Source organism: Sinohyriopsis cumingii, chromosome 11 (genome assembly GCF_028554795.1).
Source record: "Sinohyriopsis cumingii isolate HCF-2022 chromosome 11, ASM2855479v2, whole genome shotgun sequence".
NCBI lineage: Eukaryota > Metazoa > Mollusca > Bivalvia > Unionida > Unionidae > Sinohyriopsis > Sinohyriopsis cumingii.
In genome coordinates, this window is record NC_142971.1 from 110,247,138 (window position 1) to 110,269,751 (window position 22,614).

The following is a 22,614-nucleotide window of genomic DNA, read 5'->3' on the forward strand; positions in this document are numbered from 1 at the left end:
GACTACCACGGTGACATGTGCTCTCTCATGCAGGGAGCATACGAAGCAGGAAACCAGACTACTCTGCTTGATGAATCAGACTGGCCAAGCTTCTTGCAGTCGTTCTCGAAATACAAATGTTGAGAATTATATGTTCTTTCTGGTTTTTACAAAAGGTATTAGACTTTCATTTAATATAATTGAAATTTTGTACAACAACATTAAAAAGGAGTTTGTTGTTGATATCAGGTGACTATTGCACTTCCGATGTCGTTGTTGAGATTTGTGAAGTCATGTGACCATTAACGCAAATGGCGAATACCGGGTCAGGTTTCATCTGTGCTGAGTTTTGTCTAGTCTGTCTGAAGATTAAAGACATAACAATTATAATACTTGCCATTTATTATATATATATAAAAATTCCTATCAATTTCATGCAGGTATAAGTCGATGTAACATAGTTTAAATTTACTAGGCCTGCTGGTAAGCTATCTTATGGGGGCGGCAGATTCCAAGTTTTTACTATACTAATCCGAAAGCAAAGTGTGAGAACGACTTGCATTTGTGAACTTGCTTTTCCAATACAGTAAAATATATTTTTTTTAAAATAGGAAATTAATAACAAGTTCATAAGTAAACATCATACACGTGTAAAACCCAAGAACTAAGTGCAGTAAGCCTGCAATGGTCATGGATCTCTTTTATAAATTTTTTGAAGCTGAACACATGTACAATTTCATACCCTTTCAATTTCCAGCTAATAAAGCTGACATTATTTACTGGTCAACTGATTGCACCGCCAAGCACAGAAAACATGTTGGCGGCTTTCATTTTTTGATGTTTATTGTGAGAATCTTTTATCAACCAATGCATTGTCTGCTGCTTGGCTGTGTATGCAGTTAAAGAAGAAACACATGTTGGCTATTGTTTAAGCAACGATTGTATACATAATTAATTGAAGACAATTACAATGAAAACTTACTTGTTTTACTCATGGATCAGTAATAAGTAACATTTCCAATGTTTATTTTGGATAACACTTCAAAAACCTGGTGAGATTGTTAAATTTCAGAGGCTACGCCACGATCATATTATATTAAAATTCATATGCGAACTCTTCCTCCAAATGATAATAAACATTTTACACACTATTTCTCATACTTAAAAAAATATCTTTTCCCGGTACAAGAAAAATACACATACACATATTAAAAATTTCAGGAACCATGCCATAATCATATTATATTCAAAATATTATATTCAAATTCATACGTGATCTCTTCCCTAAAATGATAATAGATTTTTTAATACACCATCTCATGTACTTTGAACAAAAATATTTTTTTATGTGCGAATGAATATATAAAATTTCAGGAGCCACACCAAACTGCATTATATCCAAATTCGCATTATCACGGGGCATTTTATGGTGGTGTCACACTGTATGTATTTCATGGTCACTGTCAGTACTCGCTTATAAGTAAAGTCCCACTGCAAACTGCACAGATCTACATCTGCCATCACATAATGTGTTATTAGATCTGGGTCCATGCAGTTTGTTGGGAGTAATCATAGAACAAACAGCATAGATCCATATCTGCCAGCACATTATGTGATAACAGATTAAGGTCTATGTTGTTTAAGTTGGATTCAACTTCTGAGTTCATACAGTATTACAACCACATATGTAAAGGCCATTTATGCCATAGCTTGAAAAGGATAGAAATCATTCAGCTTAATCTCAAATAAATTTCATTTGAATTGAAGAGTAATGTATAATTCTTTATACAGTGGAACCCCGCTATAACGCGGCCCGCCATAACGCGAATTCGGATATAATGCGGTCGTAGCATGGCTCCCGAAATTTCATATATTCATTCACACATGGAGAAAAAAAATTTGGAGAAAAGTAAAAAAAAAAACAACAAGAAATTAACTTCATTTTGGGCATGAGATTAGTTGTGACTTTTAAAATAATATGATTGTGGCATGGTTCCTGAAATTTGAAATTCATTTACGTGTATTTTTATCGGACCGTGAAAATATTTGTTTAACGTACGAGAAATAGTGTGTAAAACGTTTATTATAATTTGGTGGAAGAATTCGCGTATGACTTTTAATAATAAACGATCGGAACTTAACAATTTATCCAGGTTCTTTAAGTGATTTTGGAGAAGTGATCGTGTATGAATTCTAAAATAATACGATATATATAACGTACGAGAAATAGTGTGTACAACGCTTGGCTTCTGAAATTTATCAATTTGAACAGGTTGTGGTGAAGTTCCGTATTCTACTCTAGAAGAGAAAACTGGTTTCATTAGGTTTTTGAATTGTTAAGCCGAAGTAAACATTATCGGAAGTGTTACTTATTACGGATCCATGAGTAAAGCCAGTAAATCGTCTTTGTGATTGTCTTCCATGAATTCTGTATACAGTCGTTGCTCAAACAATAGCCGACATGGGCTTCTTATTTAACTGCAATCACAGCCAAGCAGCAGACAAAGCTGTGGTTGATACAAGAGTCGCACAGTTTAATAAACATCCAAGGACGAAAGCCGCCAACATGTATGCTGTGCTTGGCGGTGTGATCAAACAACAAACAGTTGAAGTAAATAATATCCACTTTATTATCTGTAAATTAAAAGGGTATGAAATTGTACATCCGTTCAGCTTAATTTTGTTTTATATAAAAAGTGATTCGTAACCATTGCAGGCCTTCATTACTTAGTTATCGAGCTTTATCTGTGTACGTTGTTTGCTTATATAAAAAAATATTTTACTGTTATGGAAAAGCAAGTTCAAAAACGCAAGTCATTTTCTGCTAAAGAGAAACTGTATGCCCTAGATCAACTAAAGAAGGGCAAACAACAAACTCAGCTTGCCAGAGATCTAGGAATCAGCGAGTCCACTTTGCGAGGGTGGAAAACAGATGAAGGAAAGCTCCGTAGTCTACCCAACATTCTTGAAGAAGAAACTGGTTTACAGCGTAAAAGGGTTAAGTTAGCTAATGACAATGTCCTAGATTCAGCTTTGTACCAATGGTTTGTACAAGCTCGCTCAGAAGGTGTTCCAATTTCTGGCCCAATTCTGAAAGCCCAAGCAGAGAAATTTGATCGCCGTATCAATGGAGATGATTCCAAATTTAAGGCGAGTAATGGCTGGCTAGACAGATTCAAGAAAAGGCACGCTATCAGCCAAGTTCTTGTGTCTGGGGAAATCCGCTCCGCTGACAAAGAGGCTGCCAATTCCTACCCGATTGGGCTTAAAAAGTTGCTGGAGGACGGTTGCTACACAGCCGACCAAGTTTACAACTGCGATGAGACTGGTTTATGTTATAAAATGTTACCCGATCGCACCCTTGCAACCAAGACTGACAGTCACAAACGAGAAGGTTTAAAGAAGAGGAAGGACAGAGTGACTCTCTTATTTTGTGTTAACAAGTCTGGCAGCCACAAAGTCAGACCTCTGATGATTGGAAAATCGAAAGCTCCCAGATGTTTTCATCATGTAAATATGAAGGCACTTCCATTTCAGTACACTAACAGCAAGAATGCTTGGATGAATAGCTCCATATTTGACGACTGGTTTCACAAAACATTCGTTCCAGATTTTCGGGCTCATTTATGAAAACTCAAGCTGGAGGAAAAAGCTCTCCTCCTGCTGGATAATTGCCCTGCCCACCCCCAGCGGAAAATCTTGTCAGCAGTGATGGCAAGATCAAAGTTTCGTACCTCCCGAAAAACACTACGCCAGAAATCCAGCCACTTGACCAAGGCATAATTTCCGTATTTAAACAAAATTATCGCCGTGAAATGATAAAGGGAATGGTAGCAGATAATAACGCATCCGTCAACACATCATTGGCATTACTCAACTTAAAAGAAGTATGTCACCTTGGAGGTAAAGCCTGGGATGCTATCACTGCACGCTGCATTGAACGATGCTGGATAAAGGGTCTTGGGCCAGCTTTTACGCCCTCGACACAAAATAATAGTGACGATGAGCTTGAATTTACAGGATTCACTGAAGACGACGTATGTTTAGCAGAAGAAGCACTCAAAAAATACGAGCACAGTCATCATGATATCCTTAACTGGTATTCAGTAGATGACATCTGCCCTATATACGAACACATATCAGATGACGAAATTGTTACAAATGTCAGCAGGAAGAATGAAGCTGCACAATCAGAACCTGAAACCAGTGACGATAATGATAACGATGACGATGGCACCCCAACTCCCCCACCAAAAGTGTCTGAAGCAGTAGTACATTTAGAAGCAAGTTTAAGGTGGCTGGAAACACAAGATGTTGACAGCGTCAAAGTCCTTCAATTAAGAAACATTCTTGACTTTGCTAGAACCCAACAGTTCGCAGCAAAGAAGCAAACGTCATTGGATATATTTTTCAAGAAATGATGAAATTTAAATTTGGAACCACACTGACTTTGCACTTTGCGCAACGATTAATTTAACAGTTTTCACATGTTTCTTTTGATGTTCACAAAATCTGAAATAAAAGTTATTTGCACGCTGAAATCATGCGTTGATTGTTAATTATTCTTGCAGTTGTCGCATATGATAAAATTTTAGCGGTATGAAATTTGTACAGACACCGTATGTAGACCCGGGAATAGCTGCATGCAATGACCGTACGATATCAGACGGCAAGTAAATGGTTTCAATATTTTGTTCATCCTATATTTTACACGACGAATTCAGACTATTACAAAATTATTGAATATTTTAAATCTGTACGATTTTCAATGAAATTACATCCATTATGGATGAACTGCATGCCACGACGGCACGGTAGCATACGGTGTTGATACACTTTTCATGATATAGCGATAGTCTGGTATTATCGGTCAATCTGTATTATCGTTCAAACAAATAAAAATTAGTAAATGTTTTTAATGCACAGTAATAACCTTTAAATATATTAGCCATCGATTATTTTGAAATATCTTAATTAATGCATTCCAGTTAATATTCATCTGATGATAAGCTGACTTTTGATCATTGTACATGTATACACGTAGATGTTCTCGGAAAAAAGTTAAATATTGTAAAACCCCGCATTAACGCGACCCCGCTTTTAACGCGATCCGATTTTATGGACCCCGATCATCGCGTTATAGCGGGGTTCCACTGTATCTGTAGGATCTTTTTGTTGTTAGACAATCATTTATTTATTTCTAAGAGGGGTTGGAAATATTTAAAAGCAGCTACAAGAACACAAATGCAGAGTTTTTAATCATGGAGATTGTTTTTAGACTCCAATCCCTATAGAAAATATTAAGACATAATGCCAAATGTCCAGCTTTTCTACTTTGTGACTGGAAATTTTGTTTTCAATTGGTCTCTTTTCTTACACAAATTGATGGGCCCAGACCCTATTCCCCATTTAGGTCTCATTCTTTCCCTAATTGATGGGCCCAGACCCCATTCCCAATTGGTCTCATTCTTTCCCATGATGATGAGCCCAGAACCCATTAACACATTAACCCCTGGAGGTTTTTGCCATTTTTGCCTGAAAATCGAGTAGGAAACACATTTTGAAAGCTATTTCTGAATAGACTCGAAAACACCAAATCCCCGGTGATCTTTCAATAACATACTGCCTAGTTGTGTTAGAAACATCGTTTTTCGTTGGCTATTTGACTTGCTCATGAGCAGAAGGGTAAAAGTTGGATTTTTTAAAAAATTTTTTTGCTCAACAGAGCCATTATTTTCGTATGGAGACCACTCTTTATTCCAAATGCCCATCATATCCTACTTTTTGCAAAGGCTCATCTGTCTGTTTGCAGTTCATACTGGTTTGCCTTAGATCTGAGACCAAAAAGTCTAAAATCCAGACACAAAATGGGATTCCAACCATGGGCGAATTTTGCATTAAAAAAAGTCAGGTCCAAAAAAAGGTTTTTCTATCTGTATTTTGTAGTGCAACTTGATATTCCAGATTATTTGGTATCATTGTAGAGCTACATCTGTCTACCTTTCTGTAATACCATCCACTTTAGTGTATCGTGCATGACCATGATGCTACAGAGCTTGGCAGTTGGCTACTAAATCCTGCCCCATAAAGTCTTCGCTAGGGGTTAATGTGTTAACAATCAACAAGAAAAATATCACTAAATTTGGTCTGCAGTTACTACATAATTTGTATGAAGCACATTTCCAGTTCAAGTTAATAAGAGCAAAAAAGATGTCTGCAGTCAACTATATTTGTAGTAGACCTGAAATTTTATCTTGGTGTGTTTCTGATTAGGATTATCCCATATTTGCACCAAAATATAATTTGCTGCTTACAGTGTTCAGCAAGCTGTGGTGAGGGCATGAGACACAGGCAAGTGGAATGCCAAATGGGGAACAAGGCCGTCGATGATGTTTTATGTGGTGGAAAGAAAAAACTCAAGCAGGAGGCAAAGTGCCAACGCAAAAAATGTTCTGAGTACATGTGGAAAATTGGAAATTGGTCAGAGGTATGATTATTTTTTCTGCAGTAATACTCACCCCTCTGACATGATTTCTGACCTTATGTTTGTTTTGTTTCTGATATGAATGAATTTCAGAATAATATCATTCTGAATAAATATTCAGTGTTGTACTTTGTGCAATGAGTCATGTGTAGTGAATTTGAGTAATTCCAATAAATTACAATTATGACTGTGAGTTCTCAGTTGATTTATTTATGACACCTTTAAGAACCTTCATAAGAAGCTTAGAAAGTTTCGCTATTGTATTGAGAAAAAAAAGGATTAAACAAAAGTATATGCAGTGTATGAACTAAAAAATTAAGTGTCAAAACCTTTTAATTAATTCTCTGGTAATTTGGCTTTTTTTAATCCTAATCACTTCTAAGCTTAAAAATAGTGAAAAATATGAAATTACCATTTTAAGTCAAGAAGTGACCTTGAAGTATTTTCATTTATTATTAGGGTTAGATTTTAATTTTAAAAAATATGAGTATTACTATTTGTTTTAGTGTTCCAAGACATGTGGATTTGGATCTAAAATTCGTGCCATTGTATGTGAGGATGTCCATGGTAATGAAGTTAATGGAGAATTTTGCATCGCTGATCGCAAACCTAAAGACAGACGCCGCTGCAGTGAGTTTCCTTGCCCATTCATATGGAACACTGGATCATGGTCTGAGGTTTGTACAGGGAAAATACAAATTGCTTGATACAGTTCATCATGCAGTCTGATTATTCAGACCTTCTTTTCAGCTAATTACCTCAAATTTTAAAACATAATTTTCTTAACACATTAACCCTTGGCGACGAGAATACTCGTCGTACTTTTCCACCCTGATCTCCCACGTGCCTCGTTAACGTGGCTGAGTTTACATAGCTTGTATCCCGAGCGCCGAGTTTGCGAGGCAGTATTTGTCTAGGCCTGTATTCCGCACGATGAGTTAAATTGGCACAAACCATTGGTTGATTTGAAGCCATTTCCTAATTATACAAGAAGTTTAACAAAAAAATTGTAGCTTACATAGATAGAGTGAACTTTGCTGAACAGAGGGAAAAAAATTGGACTTCGATGGCAGCAGAAATAGTGAAAATATGTCATCTGAAAATGATGCAAATTGATGAGAATCAGCAACTGGGAGCAGACTTTTACTTGACAGATTCTGAAGGAGAATTTTCTGGATTTTAATCAGACGAGATTGATAGTAACATCGAAAAAGCTACTGGAAATAACAGCGGTAGTGACGAGAATGAGAATGTTAAAGAAGAAGAAGAAAATGAAAGTAGAGCTGATCGATGATCGTAAATGATAAAACACACATTGACAAGAGGCTGTACAAAGGACCAGCAACGGATTTAGACCCTGATGCAAATGAATTTGATTTCGTGGAGCTTTTTTTTCTTTTGAATAATCGTTAAATAAATGTTTGGGAAATACGTGTTGTTAACATGAGTGTTCATAGTTCAAGGTTTGTTAAGTGTTTTATTAGTTTTAAAAATTTCAGTGAGAGTTCTAAGGAAGAAAGGTAAGTAAAGAGCAAGTAAAATATGCCCATTTGTGTACAGTATTCACAGGATGTTCAGTTTACAAGAGACAACAAGTGGAATTTCTGTGTACATAAAATATAATTATTTCATGTGTTAATGGTGTTAATAATTCTTTGTGAATTCATAATCGATTTTATGGATTATTCATGGCAAGAGAAGCAAATTGGCAAGTACATCATTTATTTTCACCATCATGCATTAGTTTTATTTCTGCATGTAGCATGAAATTTATACCATTATGTATGTAAGTTTATTGAGAACTGCCGTGCCAAATTTCGGCTGAATTAATTGAATGCAAATAAAATAATAACAATTTTATTGCAAGTAGCCCCCTCTATAAAAATCTGCAAGCCAATTGCTGTCAGCTAGTCTCAGGGATACAGGTACTGGAAAGGCTAACACTGCTTTATTAGATGATCTCTGCAAGTATGCTGCAGGGGACTGCCTAGCTGTTTGGCTCAGGGGTTAATGTGTTAACAATGTATTTTTTAATTTTTGTCTTCCTAAAAAAAAGAAAAAAGGATTCATTGATTCATACGTACATGTTCAGACTTGTCACTTATTAATCATTTACTTGGACCCTCTCCCCACCCCCAGCTTTCAATTTGAAAATTATTTAGGTGACTATTGGTTATATAGCATGACTTTTAATGGTTTATTTGATAGCCTGACATGGTATATGTACACCTTTTCCTTGATAAGTCATAAGCAATGAAGTCCAAAAATGTAGCGTCATTGGCAGGTGCTTGAGATTATAGGAGAATTAAACTTTGGTTAACATTCAGGGGGAAGAGGGTGGTGTGCTAGCAACTTTTGTTGATACATTAGAATTCTAAACTCATTGTCTTGCACAAATATTCATCTAATGGATTTTAATATGTGTGGATATCAGATCTTTAGAAGTCAGTTAAAGACATGAGTAAATTGCTGAGAGTCTTGATGTTGTATGAACTGGAGAAATGGAATGAAGCATCTGTTTATCCCAGAACACTATACCTGGATTGAAAAAAAAGAGATAAACCAGAAAGGTAGAGAAGACAAGTACATTTGCAGGTTATGTTTTTTCCCCTTCAAATTTAATACTGTAGATTTTGAGGAACAAATCCTCCAACTAGGCAAATGTAAAAACTTAGCAGTTGACGACAGTGTTAAATTGTTAACAGAATGTAGGCTGACCTTACAATCAGATTTTACTGTGATGTAAGTACCTATCATATTTTGTAATTGGCTTTTAAACTGTTAATTACCTTGTGTTCTTGTATCAAAGATTATTCAGTCTTCAGTAGTTGTCAGATTGCCAGATGAGCTATTGAGTAAGGAGAATTTTGTTTTAATATACACAGAGAAAACAAAAATGACAAAGCATGGTGCAGCAAGTCCGAGAAACTGGCCAAGTGCTTTTGAGATATATTGATCCCTTTCATAATGATGGAAAATGCAAACCAATGACAAAATAAAATAAATTAACATTTAAAAAAAATTCTATTATATGAAGTTGTGGTATTGAAGCCACAAACAAAGACTATAATCTTAATATATCCTACAGTAGTAGAAAACTGTACACTTTGAAATATTTACATTTTGGCAAATCAGGCATTTAAATATAGCAAGAAAACTTTTTTATGTGACAAAACGATATTATTTTGGAGACATTAGCTCTCTCATGTCTGTGGCATGGTCTTTACCCTCAGTATTTCAAGTAATAGGCGCTTTTCTGTGTTGTCCGCTATTGGTCTTGACCAAAGCATGTCTAGCCTTATAAAGGGACATAACTAAAATTGTATTCCTTAGGGGAAATAATTGTACTCTCTGTAGTTCTCCCCCCATACTGTTTGACAGTTTCTCTGTAGAATTATTTAAAAACCAAATGTTCATAAAAGGTATTTTCTTAAGTGCATTCTATCTAAAAATATATTTGACTTTTGATTTACAGTGCTGTCAGAAAAATGTTTATATACTGATATATTAGAACATTTCTGATATATTAGAATATTTCTTTTTATTCCCCATTAATATCTAATGATAATTATATATTTTAACCTTTACTATTGGGATTGGTTGGTTGATGATCAGTGTGATTGCCTTTTTTTCAAAACAGTTTTACTTCATCATCATCCATTTCTTTATTTTGATCCCTGACACTGTTCAATTTATTTGAATATAAAAGATGATTGATAGATTTTATAGCATTATAAGAGATTTGTGAGCTATCTGGACAGAGATTAACAAGGGAGTAGGTAGGTAGGTATGTAGGTGAGTCTGTCATGTCATGGAATGTAATGGTAATTTTGTTCTCTTTGGTTTAATGCCATTTCTCAGTACAAGGTAGGCTGTCCCTTTACCTCATACAAGCGTCTTTGGACGCCTCTACTCCATTCGCATGGAAGCGCCTTTTGACGCCTCTACAAGATTCGCATAGAAGCGCCTTTTGACACCTGCGGTAAACATCAGCCATTTTGAGCTAGTTTTCGTAGCGCCACCTTCGGGGAAAACCCCCCATTACATACTACATTCATTTCTGCGAATGACAATTACGTCAGATCACGTGGTCGCTATTCATACACTGGTCGATACCTGCTATTTAAAGTAACTGGGTCGTAATCTCCACTCTCCAAAATGGCAGCCACGGATTTCATTCAGTACGTACGAAGTTTTCACGGTTAGAATAACAACCACGAAAGATTCAATAAATTAGGTAAAGTCTCTGATATTGATGTAGGCAGCAATTAGTTTTTATAAATTATCAAATTCAGATGACTTAGTGATATAGACGCACACGAAAACCTTGTAAATTTCGAGTATCGGAAATGGCAGCTACGGTTGGTCACACGGCCTCACGGACATGATGGTGAACGAGTTCTCTCAAGATTTTGAAGCACATAAAAAAATTCTTCTGTGGAAAATAATTACAAAGCTGTAACAATCGGACATTACTCTTAAATTTTTCCACATATAATATATGTGTACCAAAAATGTAAAATGGTTAAAATTGATGTTAAACGTAACAACACTACATTGCTTAACAATTCACAGGCAGGATTTCATTCAGTACTTACGAAGTTTTCACGAGTAGAATCACAACCACGAAAGATTCAATAACCTTGGTAAAGGCTATGATATTTATGTAAGCAGCAATTAGTTTTTATTGATTATCAAATTCAGATGACTTAGTGATGTAGATGCAGACGAAAAACATGTAAATTTCGAGTATGGGAAATGGCAGCTACGGTCGGTCACGCGGCCTCACTGACATGACGGTGAACTAGTTCTCTCTCGATTTTATAGCACATAAAATATTCTTCTGTGAAAAATAATTACACAGCTATAACAATTGGACTTTACTCTTCAATTTTTCCACATATAATAGATGTCTACCTAAAACGTAAAATGGTTAAAACTGCTGTTAAACGTAACACCACTACATTGCTTAACAATTCAGAGGCATGCCTATGCGGATGCGGTCTGCTAGGTAACAGGTGTTCTGTTTATAGCGTGCTGCACTTTGTCACTATGCTCTATGAGGTAAAGGGCTGTACATGGCAGGCAGTATAGTTGGTGAGAAAAACCATGGGAAAACCCTGTTAGAACTGCCCAACAGAAAGCTACAGGCAGCTTTCTCACATACCTACATTGGCAGAGCTTGAGACTCGAATCCATGGGGGCAGAGATGAGATGGCATTGACTGGCAAAAATGAGCACTTTAGATGACTCAGCCACCTGAGGCCCTTGTAATGTAACATAACACAGTGTGTGTGTGTGTGTGTTCTCAACTGCAACATCTTAGACTTGGGTCTGCCATCACATAATGTGCTAGAGTCTGGTTTACTCTCTCTATTGTACAATACAATTTGTTTTGAGTGAATTCTGCTATGAGTGACCACTTGTCATTTATGATCACAATCATAATGCACAAATCAATTTTGTTATAGAAATACATAGATAACCAACACTGATCATGATTGAATCATTTTTAACTATGACCAGTACGACTGTTTTTTAAAATAAAAATAGGTGGGCTACTGATTTTTGAAATTGTACAGGTCATGCCTGTCTTATATTGTAAATTGTAAATCAGACTAAAGTACATGCAAATTGTTCCAGCACTATGAACAACCATATAACAAGAACAGAGACAAAAAAAATGACCGACCTTTATTTTAAGTCCTTTGTTACCAGGACCACATGAAAAGTAAAGATAGTTCTGATAAAAAACAGAGAACAACAAAAAAGAAGAAAAGAATTTATAGAAAATGGAGTGATGCTACCAGTTTGTAAATTTGGCAGGTCATACATCAATCTGTTTAAAATCAGATCTCCGATGTGAAGATCTGACGATGACCTTGTAGGGTTCATGTTCTGGTGACCTTTGAATAAGCCAATTGAAATTGCAGCTTTCAAAAATCTGAAAGTGAATCATATCGTTTGAAACATGTTCATGTTCTTCATCCACACTGCTCAGCCTCCAAACGCGATTGTATAAGACTTGTTAATAACATAGGTTGCCAGAACATGACCCCTAAGTGGTCACTGTCAGATCTTCATGTGTAACAGTGAAGATCTGATTTTGTTGAGATTGGTCATACATTTAATGTCATTTGTTATCAACTATAAACCAAGCTAATAAAGTACATGTCACAAACTGCCATTGTAATGCCGAAGGCAAGGTAAATTGTTGCCTCAGATTTGACTGACAATGTTTAAAGGGTTGTGTTTGTTTGCTTTATTTTGATGTTACATTAATTACATCCCATACACAAGGCTGTCATCTGATCAAGTTGGTGCAACCAGTTTACACTTTTTGTTTATAGAGTTATTCCCTTTATGCCATCTATGAATTAAGCCTTTGAATTTTTTCTATGAAGAAATAATTCTGTTTCTGGATGAGTTAATTATGTCTTTTTATTTCATTCATTGGTACATATACAATGTACATGTGAGTGTGCGTGTGTGTCCCCAAAACCTGATGAAAACTGTTGTTACAGTTGTTATTATAATTTGGCACTAATAACGTTAACACCTAGCATATTAATAGCAATGGCAAACCTCCAGCTAAAAAGAGATAAATTATAACAATGGAGGAAAGAAATAATGGAATTGAAAGAAAAAGAGGAGACCATTTGCAAAATAGTTTAAATATCAATACAACAAATGTTGCAAAGGACAAGGAGTAAATTAGAAACTATTTGGTATGCTAATACGTGTACATGTGATCTTCAGATATAAATGTGAATCATTTATAATGATAGATGCACAGCTTAAGTGCTATATAATTTTGTTTTAAGATGAATGCAGGCAATATTTTGAGAACTATGAATAAAGAACAGAATATATGTACAGTTATTGTGGTTATTTTTCTGTGTTAAATAGTTCTGAAATTCAACTTTGGAACATTTTGTTCAGGCTGGTTATGAGAACCTCCTGTCTTGAGACCATTTTTTGTTTGAAGAAGAGGCTGTCTCTAAAGACATGTTTTACTGTACTACTTTGTGTTGCAAGAGAATACAGTTTCATTTATTTCACACAGTGTTCCAAGACATGTGGTGAGGGAGTTCATACTCGTCGTGTTGTGTGCCAGGCTATGACAAAGGAGGGGTGGATTCTTCCAGGCGAGGTGCCATATGGATGCAAGGGCCATGATAAACCAAATGTTACACAGCCATGTAACTTGGGTCAGTGTCGAGCCCCCTATCATTGGATGTCTGGGCCATGGGGAGAGGTATGTTAATAATGCTAACAGTAAAATAATCTTGATATAGTTGTAGCATTAAATGTTTTTGTATGTATTAATTTTTAAAAAATTTTAACATACCTTTTCCTGTGTATATTTTTATTTCATGATCTTAACTATAAAAGTATCATCATGCAATTTCTCTTTCTTATGAATTATGTATTTGCATGTAAAACCATCTATATAGCCATTGCTTTACATTATTACTGGAAGAGTATTTAACTGCATGTATATATGCAAATACTTTTAAGAATATGTTAAAATGTAAGACACAAACAAGCAAAATAAATAAATTTCTAATTGTAGTAGTACAATAAATCACATAATTGGATCTTTAATTTTTATTTTGTTTAAAATTGGGTTTTTTGATGCAAAACCTTCCAAACAGTTGTAAAGAAATCTGTCTTCTTAGTTTGTTAATATGTAATTTTTTCGAAAAATACTGCCTGTACATTTTCTTAAAGGAATTAACTGAATAAGCAGATCAGAAGTAAGTGTGAAGTGACTTCCATATTTTAGCCCCCAAATACTGTAGACCTGCTGTGTATTTTTCATTGCATGACTTTGGTAATTCTACAGTTTTTGTTAGAAATTAATGTTAGAAGAATTTTTGTTGCATAATTTAGTCATGTCATCTGGATAAATTCTTTTGATACATTTAAAAACCTTAACTGCTTTCAGAAAATCTATTTTCTAATCTTTTCTTAACCATTTTATTTTTTTGAACAAAGCGTATGATGATGCATCAAGGTGGCTTCAAGAATCAATTAGGCAGCTCACGTTTGAAGCTTGATGTTAACAATCCACAAGGGCATGAAGTTTTTTTCTGTATTTTCTCCAGACTGATGTCTGCATATTCTATTTCATCTTCAATTTTCAGTGTTCTGTTCGCTGTGGCTTCGGTGTTGAAAGAAGAATGATAGTGTGCATTGACTATGCTGGACGCAGACGCTCCAAGAAGACCTGCCCCCAACTATACAAACCTGACACTCAGAGGCAATGCTATAATGGACCATGTAAGCAGATCAGCTTTACTTTTTTTAAATAGGGGGGTCAAATTCAAATATGCATGGCTGGTTCAATGTCAAATAAAATGTCTTGATGTTGCATAAGTTTACTTCAGAACTAGAGCATTTTTTTGCCAGGTGCTAAAGTGAATATCATTTAGGTTATCAGATTACATGCTTGTTACTGATTTTCAGCCAGCTGCCAGCTACTAATGATGACACTATTTAAATTATCAAATTACTTGCATATTACTGTTGTGCAATACAAATCTCAGGGTAGGTATGATAAAATCATATTTTAATATGTAGGTCACAGTTTCTGATATTCATTTTGAGTATTAGTATTATGGAAACTGGGCCAGGTCAATAACTATCCATACCATATTAATGGTTGAAGACAAATAAACAGTATCCAGAACCAGTATATAAAACGTAGGTAATCACATTTTTAACTTGATATATGTGTTTGGGAGCTATGCTCTCATCAGACGGTTTTATTCTATTTTATACAATTTCCTGGTCAGCAATAAAATTTCACAGAATGTTAATATCGGCCAAGTTGACATGCAGCACTCAAATAAATTGGGTATCAGAGAAGTTTGAGTTTGAAACATGTGCATTACTTGCACACAACTACCAACAGATAATTTATAGCGCGAAGTTTACTCCTAAACTGCCAGAGGCTAACCCAGTGATATGTTTGCTCAGGTTAATTCATCAAAATAATGATTTTAAATGTCATTATATTGATAGAACATAGTTGCGCACACATCATTGTTATTTGTTCTAATAGACCAGGATTCCTATGGTCTTTGAAGGTCTTTGAAAGTTTGGGAAAAATGAAGTAGCATTTTCAGAACCTTGAAAGTTTGGGAATATCAAGTAGATTACCCTAAGGTCTTTAAAAGTCTTTGAAAATTTAAATAAGCCAAAACATTTTAATTTCTTTCCATAATCACAATTTAAATTGTCCAAGGTTGTTAGATTCGGATGTAGTCGAGTTTTCCTGGTTTCTTTCTTTTGATGACCCATTCAGTTTCTTTGCCATCGCAATAATAAACGAGCATTTGAATTTCATCATTAAACAGTATTGTAGTATTTTGCATTCATTGTTTTCTCATATAACATAACTTGTATACAAACTGTTAGAGAAAATAGGTCTTGGAAATCTATGTTTGTGGTCTTTGAAAGTTTGGGAAGGTCTTTGAATTTATCATTCAGAATTCTGTATGAAATCTTTAGACACTTTTGATAACCATGTTATACCAATCTCATATTAGGTATTTACTATTACTACATCCGGTAGGTAATTAAGCTACTAGACAAGAAGATAACTGATATCATCACTAATGAATCCACATTTGCCAAGTGATTTGTAGTTATTTATGTTAATCATGATGCAGTGATTTCTAACCCATCTCATAGCATACAATTACTATGGGGGAAAGAGCTGGGCAAATACATATGTATACAGTGACACAATAAAGAAAATCTCGCTCTATCTCTCTCTCTCTCCATATATATATATATATATATATATATATATATATATATATATATATATATATATATATATATATATATATATATATATATATATATATATATTATACCATATGCAAAGACTCCAGTCTTGTCACTATTTAGAAAAATATTACTAGACTGAGACCGGAGAAAGATCATAACACATAATTTTATGCAACTATTACACCTTACACCATTTTTTTCATTTCATATATATAAATGAATAAAAGAAATAAAGATAAGTCAAAATATATATAAAGGCCAGTCCTACATATACATGTAATAACATGATTAAAACAATATAATTTACACATATAACACACATAAGACATTATATTGATCCTTGGGCAAGATCACTAAAATTTAGGGACCATGACATAGAAACCAGCCACAAAGACCTAGTGTGTGAGGAGGGAAGTATATGTCATAAAATATACTGAGAAGGAAGATAAAGGGACCAGCTCAGGGTAAAATAATCAAATGCAAATGGCAAGGAGCAACCCCTGAACAAAAATAACAAATACCTTTTTCCAAATTCTTTTTGATATTTTTTTGCTGAATAAAGAAACACCTACACTATGGGGGATATTGAAAACATAAAGTTTACAATGTTTGGATGGTGGTGGGGGGGACTTTAAAGGCTAGACTAACATAGCTAGAGGATGGTTAAGTACACATGGATAAAACTGTACACAGTTCACCATTTGTAAAAGAACCTGAAAGGATGGTCAAATTAGCATGGGTTTTTCAATAAAAGACTTCTTATGATGTCCAGTTGGTCCTAAATGGAAAATAATATCTTTATAATATTGTTATTGCTACTTCTTTCCAAATGGATGGTATATCAACATGGAGTTGTCGTCAATAGACTTCTGATACCTAGTTCGTCCTAGATGAAAATGATGTCAGCTGTATATCCAATATTGTTACCGTAATGACTGTCATAAAAATCTTGTTGTCACAACTCCCAAGATAGGATGAACATTATGGCATGGTGTTTTTCATGAAGACTTCTAATAATGTCTGCTTTGTCCTAAATGAAAACGGTGCCATGCAGACATTCAGTATGCATCCCACAGCTGCTAATTTGCAAAATCTTGTTATTGCAGAAGAATATCAGACAGGATCAACTTTTGACAGTTAAATGGTCTTTTTTTGAATTCTTGGAACCTTGTGCCCAATAGATCATCAGTCCCGTTGAGGGGATTTTGTTTAAAAATATTGTTCTGTTTTTAAAATATTGATGTAGTAGTTTCATTGCAGGTAATGGTGGCATCTCTGCTCATCCTAATTTATTGTCAACAATTAATGTGAAAGAGGCAATTGGTGTCTTTTTTTTTTTAAAACACCAGTACAATGTGCCAGGTTGTGCCTAAAAGGGCAAGCTTTGCCGAGAGGAAAAGTTATTATTACAGAATAAAGTTAGGAAGTATTCACCTAGCAAGCTAGGAATTCCATAGAAATTAGAACAATTTGGTTATTAATAAATTTTAATGGTTGGCATTGGTTTATAGGCAAGCTCTTCTGTCTTCTGACAGCTTTTGCTTTAAATCCTTGAAAGGAAAAAAGCAGATGAATTTATAGTAGGTTATTATCAGTGAAATCATGTTTATTGATCTTCAAAGGTTATGACAAATGTTTATTGATCTTCAGAAGTTATGACAAATGTTTGTTGACCTTCACAGGTTAAGACAAATATTTGTTGACCTTCACAGGTTATGACAAATGTTTGTTGATCTTCACAGGTTATGACAAATGTTTATTGATTTTCACAGGTTTTGACAAATGTTTGTTGATCTTTAAAGGTTATGATAAGTGTTTGTTGACCTTCACAGGTTATGACAAATGTTTCTTGATCTTCGCAGGTTATGCCAAATCTTGTAAGCAGCTTAGAGAACAGACCTCTATTCGACAAGATGGCAGCTACAAGCTTTTTGTGCAAGGGAGACTCATAGAGGTAAGTGGATTTGAAGCACTTTAAATAATAAAACTGCCACAAATGTGTAGCTTTTCTTAATTTATTGACAGTTATATTTGGGGAAAATTTGATTCATATTAAATTGTAACATAGATATAGCTAAACAACTTCCTTATTGTTAATTAGCAGATTCCAAATATTTCTGATTTTATTGAATAAGTAGAATTTAAATTAACTAATTATTAATACAGATGATATTTTATGAAGGTTAATTTCAATTAAAATCTTGCAGTTAGTCAAATAATATATTTTGTCAAGCCTTGGCAATCAGAACTTTGCAGTTATTTAACAAGTTCTATAAATGTCATCAAAATGAGCACATGTGTATGGTTTTGTCAATCACATCACAAAATTCACTGGGTTTTTTTCTTCCAGCTAACCATAACATTGTGTAGTGACTTGAATTTGAAGTTCATTCATTTGCCATTCTAAAGTGTAATACCTTAATTTCATGATGTTTATAAAGTATCTCAGATGGGTAATGATATAGTATTGAATTTATGAAACAAGTTGAATAATGTCCAGCTTTTGCAAGCCATGGCAAGCAAGAAGACAAGAAAGAAGAAGAAATAATTTTGTTTGTTCCAACTCAGATACTGTACCTTTCATTTTTGTTTGTTAAAAATAGTCCCTGGTAATTGTGGAATATTTTATGCAGTTGTAACACTTACTGTATATTCCTTATGGAAGATGATGGATTGGATGTTAAGGTTTACCTTCCATTTGCTGGGGTGATCTAGTCACCCCCAGTTCCTGACTGGTTTGCCTGGTAATTATATAATATTTTGTGCTTTTGTAACACTTATTATATTTCTTAAGGAAGATGATGACTGATTGGATGTGGAGTTGTTCCTACCATTTGCTGGCTTGGTCTAGTCACCCCCTGTCCCAGACTGGTTTCATTACTTTTGTAACTCATCAGAGCGAATTGTTCTGGTTGATTCATTTGTTCAGCTGTTCACTTTGATTTGTCAGTGAGAGGTTTATATACCCCTTTATTGCCGGTGAAGCCGTTATTGCTACTGGTTAAATCATGTGACAATTGTATTGTTGCAACTTTCTGTTATAGCAACCAGGTTCCAAAATAAACCATTGTCTCGTAGCCAGGTTTTTGGCTACATAGAGAAATTTTTTTTATAAAGAGGAGTATAAAGAAGGAAATGGCAAGAAAACTCATATAATTGTTTAGTTTAGATTTGCAGAGAATTTGTTCTCTATATTATACAACAACAAAGTTAGTTTCTGTAACGCAATACATAACATTGCCTTGCTATTGTACAAATTACTCGTTGAAATCACATCCACAGATGTATCAAATTGACAATTAATTTTAAGTCCCTGTGGAATTTTAAGATTGTCTTTAGGGTTGACATACAGATTTTATATGATTTCTTCAGACTGTATTATAGTTTCAAACGGTTTATTATTGTGTTCTGTGTAAATCAGTTGCCTATAGTTGTAACATGCAGTTGTGAGCTCCAGACTGTTTTTGGGGTCATGAGGTCCTCAAAAATAGTCCCTTTTAAAGAACTGTTTTCCAGATTGCTTAGACTAAATAATCCCACTTGAGCTGTATGGGATTGTTCATTGTTATTTCTGTTTCATGTGGTGGTACAATTTGGTCTATTATTGAGTTCCATGGGATCCTCAATAATGAATTCTTCTTGCAAAATATTTTTCTCCAAAAATATTAGGGTATACAACACCATCATAACTGGTGAGAATCATTCATTTGCTCACTTCATCCTTGCAGATGTTTCAGTTTTGATTTCTGTTGAGTTGGTATACATAGAGCACAACAGTTTTTTCTCATGGTTAAACTGATCTTTTCTTTTGAAGATTTTACTGTATAAGGTGCAAGATACTCTTATACCAGTGTGTGTAATTTTGTTATGCTTCACAATTCATTTTGTTGTGTTGTGGTCAGGTAGCAGAGTGATTGCATCATAATTTACTTAGGATTCCAGCATTTTGACTATAGGTCCAGAACATCTATGTTTGCATGGGAGGGAGTTTTATAAATTAAGTTTAAAATGCATGGACTCTTATTTAAACAAAGATGTTAAGCCCTCACCAGATGTAGAGTGAGTAATTGGTATATCCAAAAAAGTTCTCTGTCTTTCCTATAAAATGTGCTACTAATAGAGAGCTCTGGATCAAATTTAGTAATTTCTTTTATTTGATACTTCACACAATCTGTGTGTTATGGCATTGTGACAATAATTTCTTGACATTGATATGGGTGGTCATAGTTTGACCTGGATTTTACAACATTGACATAGGTTCTGTCATAGTGTGACATAAATTTTATGACATTGCTATAGGTTATATCACAGTGGCATGATGTTGTTGTTGTTGTAGTGTTTAATGCCATTTTTCAGCACACAATAGGCTATACATGGCGGCCAGTATTAATGGTGGAGGAAGAACCTGGGAAAACCCCGGAAAGAACCACCAACCCACGAGAAGCTACTGGCAAGCTTTCTCACATACCAACATTGGCTGAATCCAAGACTCGAACCCACACAGGCAGAGGTGAGATGGCAGTGATCTGTAACGGAGGGCGCTGTAGACCACTCGGCCACTCGGGGCCCACACAGTGACATGAATTTTTGGCTTTTGCAATGGATTATTCATGCTGTGTAATAGGAATTTTATGACATTGCATCATGATACACATAAATATGAAAATGAAGTGATCAGTCTTAACAGATATGTGACATCTCTTTCACAGGTGTACTGTAAGAATATGAGAAAGCAGGTGCCTCAAGAATTTATATCTCTGCCACCAGAAGGGGAGAACTTTGCAGAAGTTTATCCTCACAGGTAATCACACTACCAGTAGTGACATAGATTTAATGTTTTTTACATCTGTATGGCAGACACGAAATTCTGTTTAGTTGCATATGAATTGTAAGAAAATTTTCAAAATATTGTTGAACTTAAATTTCATATTCACAGCCGTAGATATTTCTGAGATTAGAAACATGGTGTTCAGCTTAATTGAAAGAATTTAACTTTGTACATTTAAATATTTATATATTTTTTCTCTCCAAAATCATGTAAGACTCTATGGTTGTGCACATTTGTGTAAAATGCAGTGTACACGTTGTCTGATAAATGAGAAATAAGTGTTCAGATATTATCTTTTAAAGTTTTAAATCATCAAAATTCATATGTCCAAATTATCTTGCACAAAATTGAAGCATCTGTAAGGATTATGAGTGTCAGGTGAAGACAGTGAAGTTGAATTTAGAAATAAATTGTTGGCAAGTGAAATAAAACAGTGAGGTTTATAAAATAACAGACAATAGGGTCTTTTTAGAAATGAAGGTACACACCAAAAAATTTTGAGTTTAATCAGTCCATAAATGCAAACTGTTTGGTTATTGAGATGGGGAAGAGGATCAGCAGTGGTAGAAACAGCCATATATATACTTTGTGAGGTTCATCAAATTGTTAATGTTAAACCTTTAATTGGTTTTAGGATGATAAGCTACTGAGATGTGGCTAACTTCAGTGACAGGACTTCACCAGTCTACTTAAAGAAATCTGTTAGGTAAACAGATATGTACAAATCTGTTGTGGCTTTGCCAGTCCAATGGTAGAAATTTTTCAGGGTAAATAGATGTGCACAAACAGATATTAGGAACTTTAGGACAGAGATGCTGTATAGTGTGTGTTTATTTTATATTTGGTTTTTCTTTGCAGGTTAAAAAGGGCAGGAACATGCCCTAACAATGGAACCAGAATGGATAGCTGTAATGAAGATTATTGTAGACAAATGACATACAGAAACACTGGCCATACCCTATACTCAAAGATAAAAATAGATATAATCTCTCTGAAAGTCATGAGTAAGTAACTTTTGAGAAAAGGTAAAAATGTATTAAAATGTTTATCAATGCCAGATAGGCTCATAACATATCTTAGATATGTATGCTTTATTTTGAATATGGAAGGAACACTCACAAACATATACCTATCTCCCAAAAACATATACCCCACTATAAATGAGGGCATGAGTTACAAGGACCTCTAAAATATAAGTGTGATCCCATCCCCATTAGACATCGAGAAAACCTCAGGATGGGGTGTGGTGGGTGTGTGTAAAGGTACTGTATAATGGAAAGTAACCTGTTGAATAATTGTGACAAGAATACTTCTCAGTAAAGTGCTTTTTGTAATGAAGTTATTATTCTGTATAAATCACACTTATTTTCAAGATTTCCAACATCTGAAAAATTGTTATCATTATTCCAGTTGGTTTTAAACAATATTCATGTGTATGAGATAACATTTCATCACTGCTTTCTGTTGTTGTTGATTAGTCTGGTTTCCTGCTTCATATATGGCTATGAAGTACAATGCA

At 34.7% G+C, this 22,614-nt stretch overlaps 1 protein-coding gene across 1 annotated transcript in view; it reads left to right on the forward strand.

Annotated features, from left to right (window-relative positions):
* The window catches only part of LOC149789283 (A disintegrin and metalloproteinase with thrombospondin motifs 9-like), a 343,799-nt gene that overhangs the window by 291,561 nt on the left and 29,624 nt on the right, over positions 1-22,614 (forward strand). Inside the window, exons 30-36 of the mRNA XM_089975475.1 lie at positions 6,296-6,466; positions 6,970-7,140; positions 13,530-13,721; positions 14,614-14,749; positions 18,130-18,221; positions 20,977-21,068; positions 21,954-22,099. Coding sequence (XP_089831601.1) covers positions 6,296-6,466; positions 6,970-7,140; positions 13,530-13,721; positions 14,614-14,749; positions 18,130-18,221; positions 20,977-21,068; positions 21,954-22,099 — 1,000 coding nt within the window. The remainder of the gene's footprint in view (positions 1-6,295; positions 6,467-6,969; positions 7,141-13,529; positions 13,722-14,613; positions 14,750-18,129; positions 18,222-20,976; positions 21,069-21,953; positions 22,100-22,614) is intronic.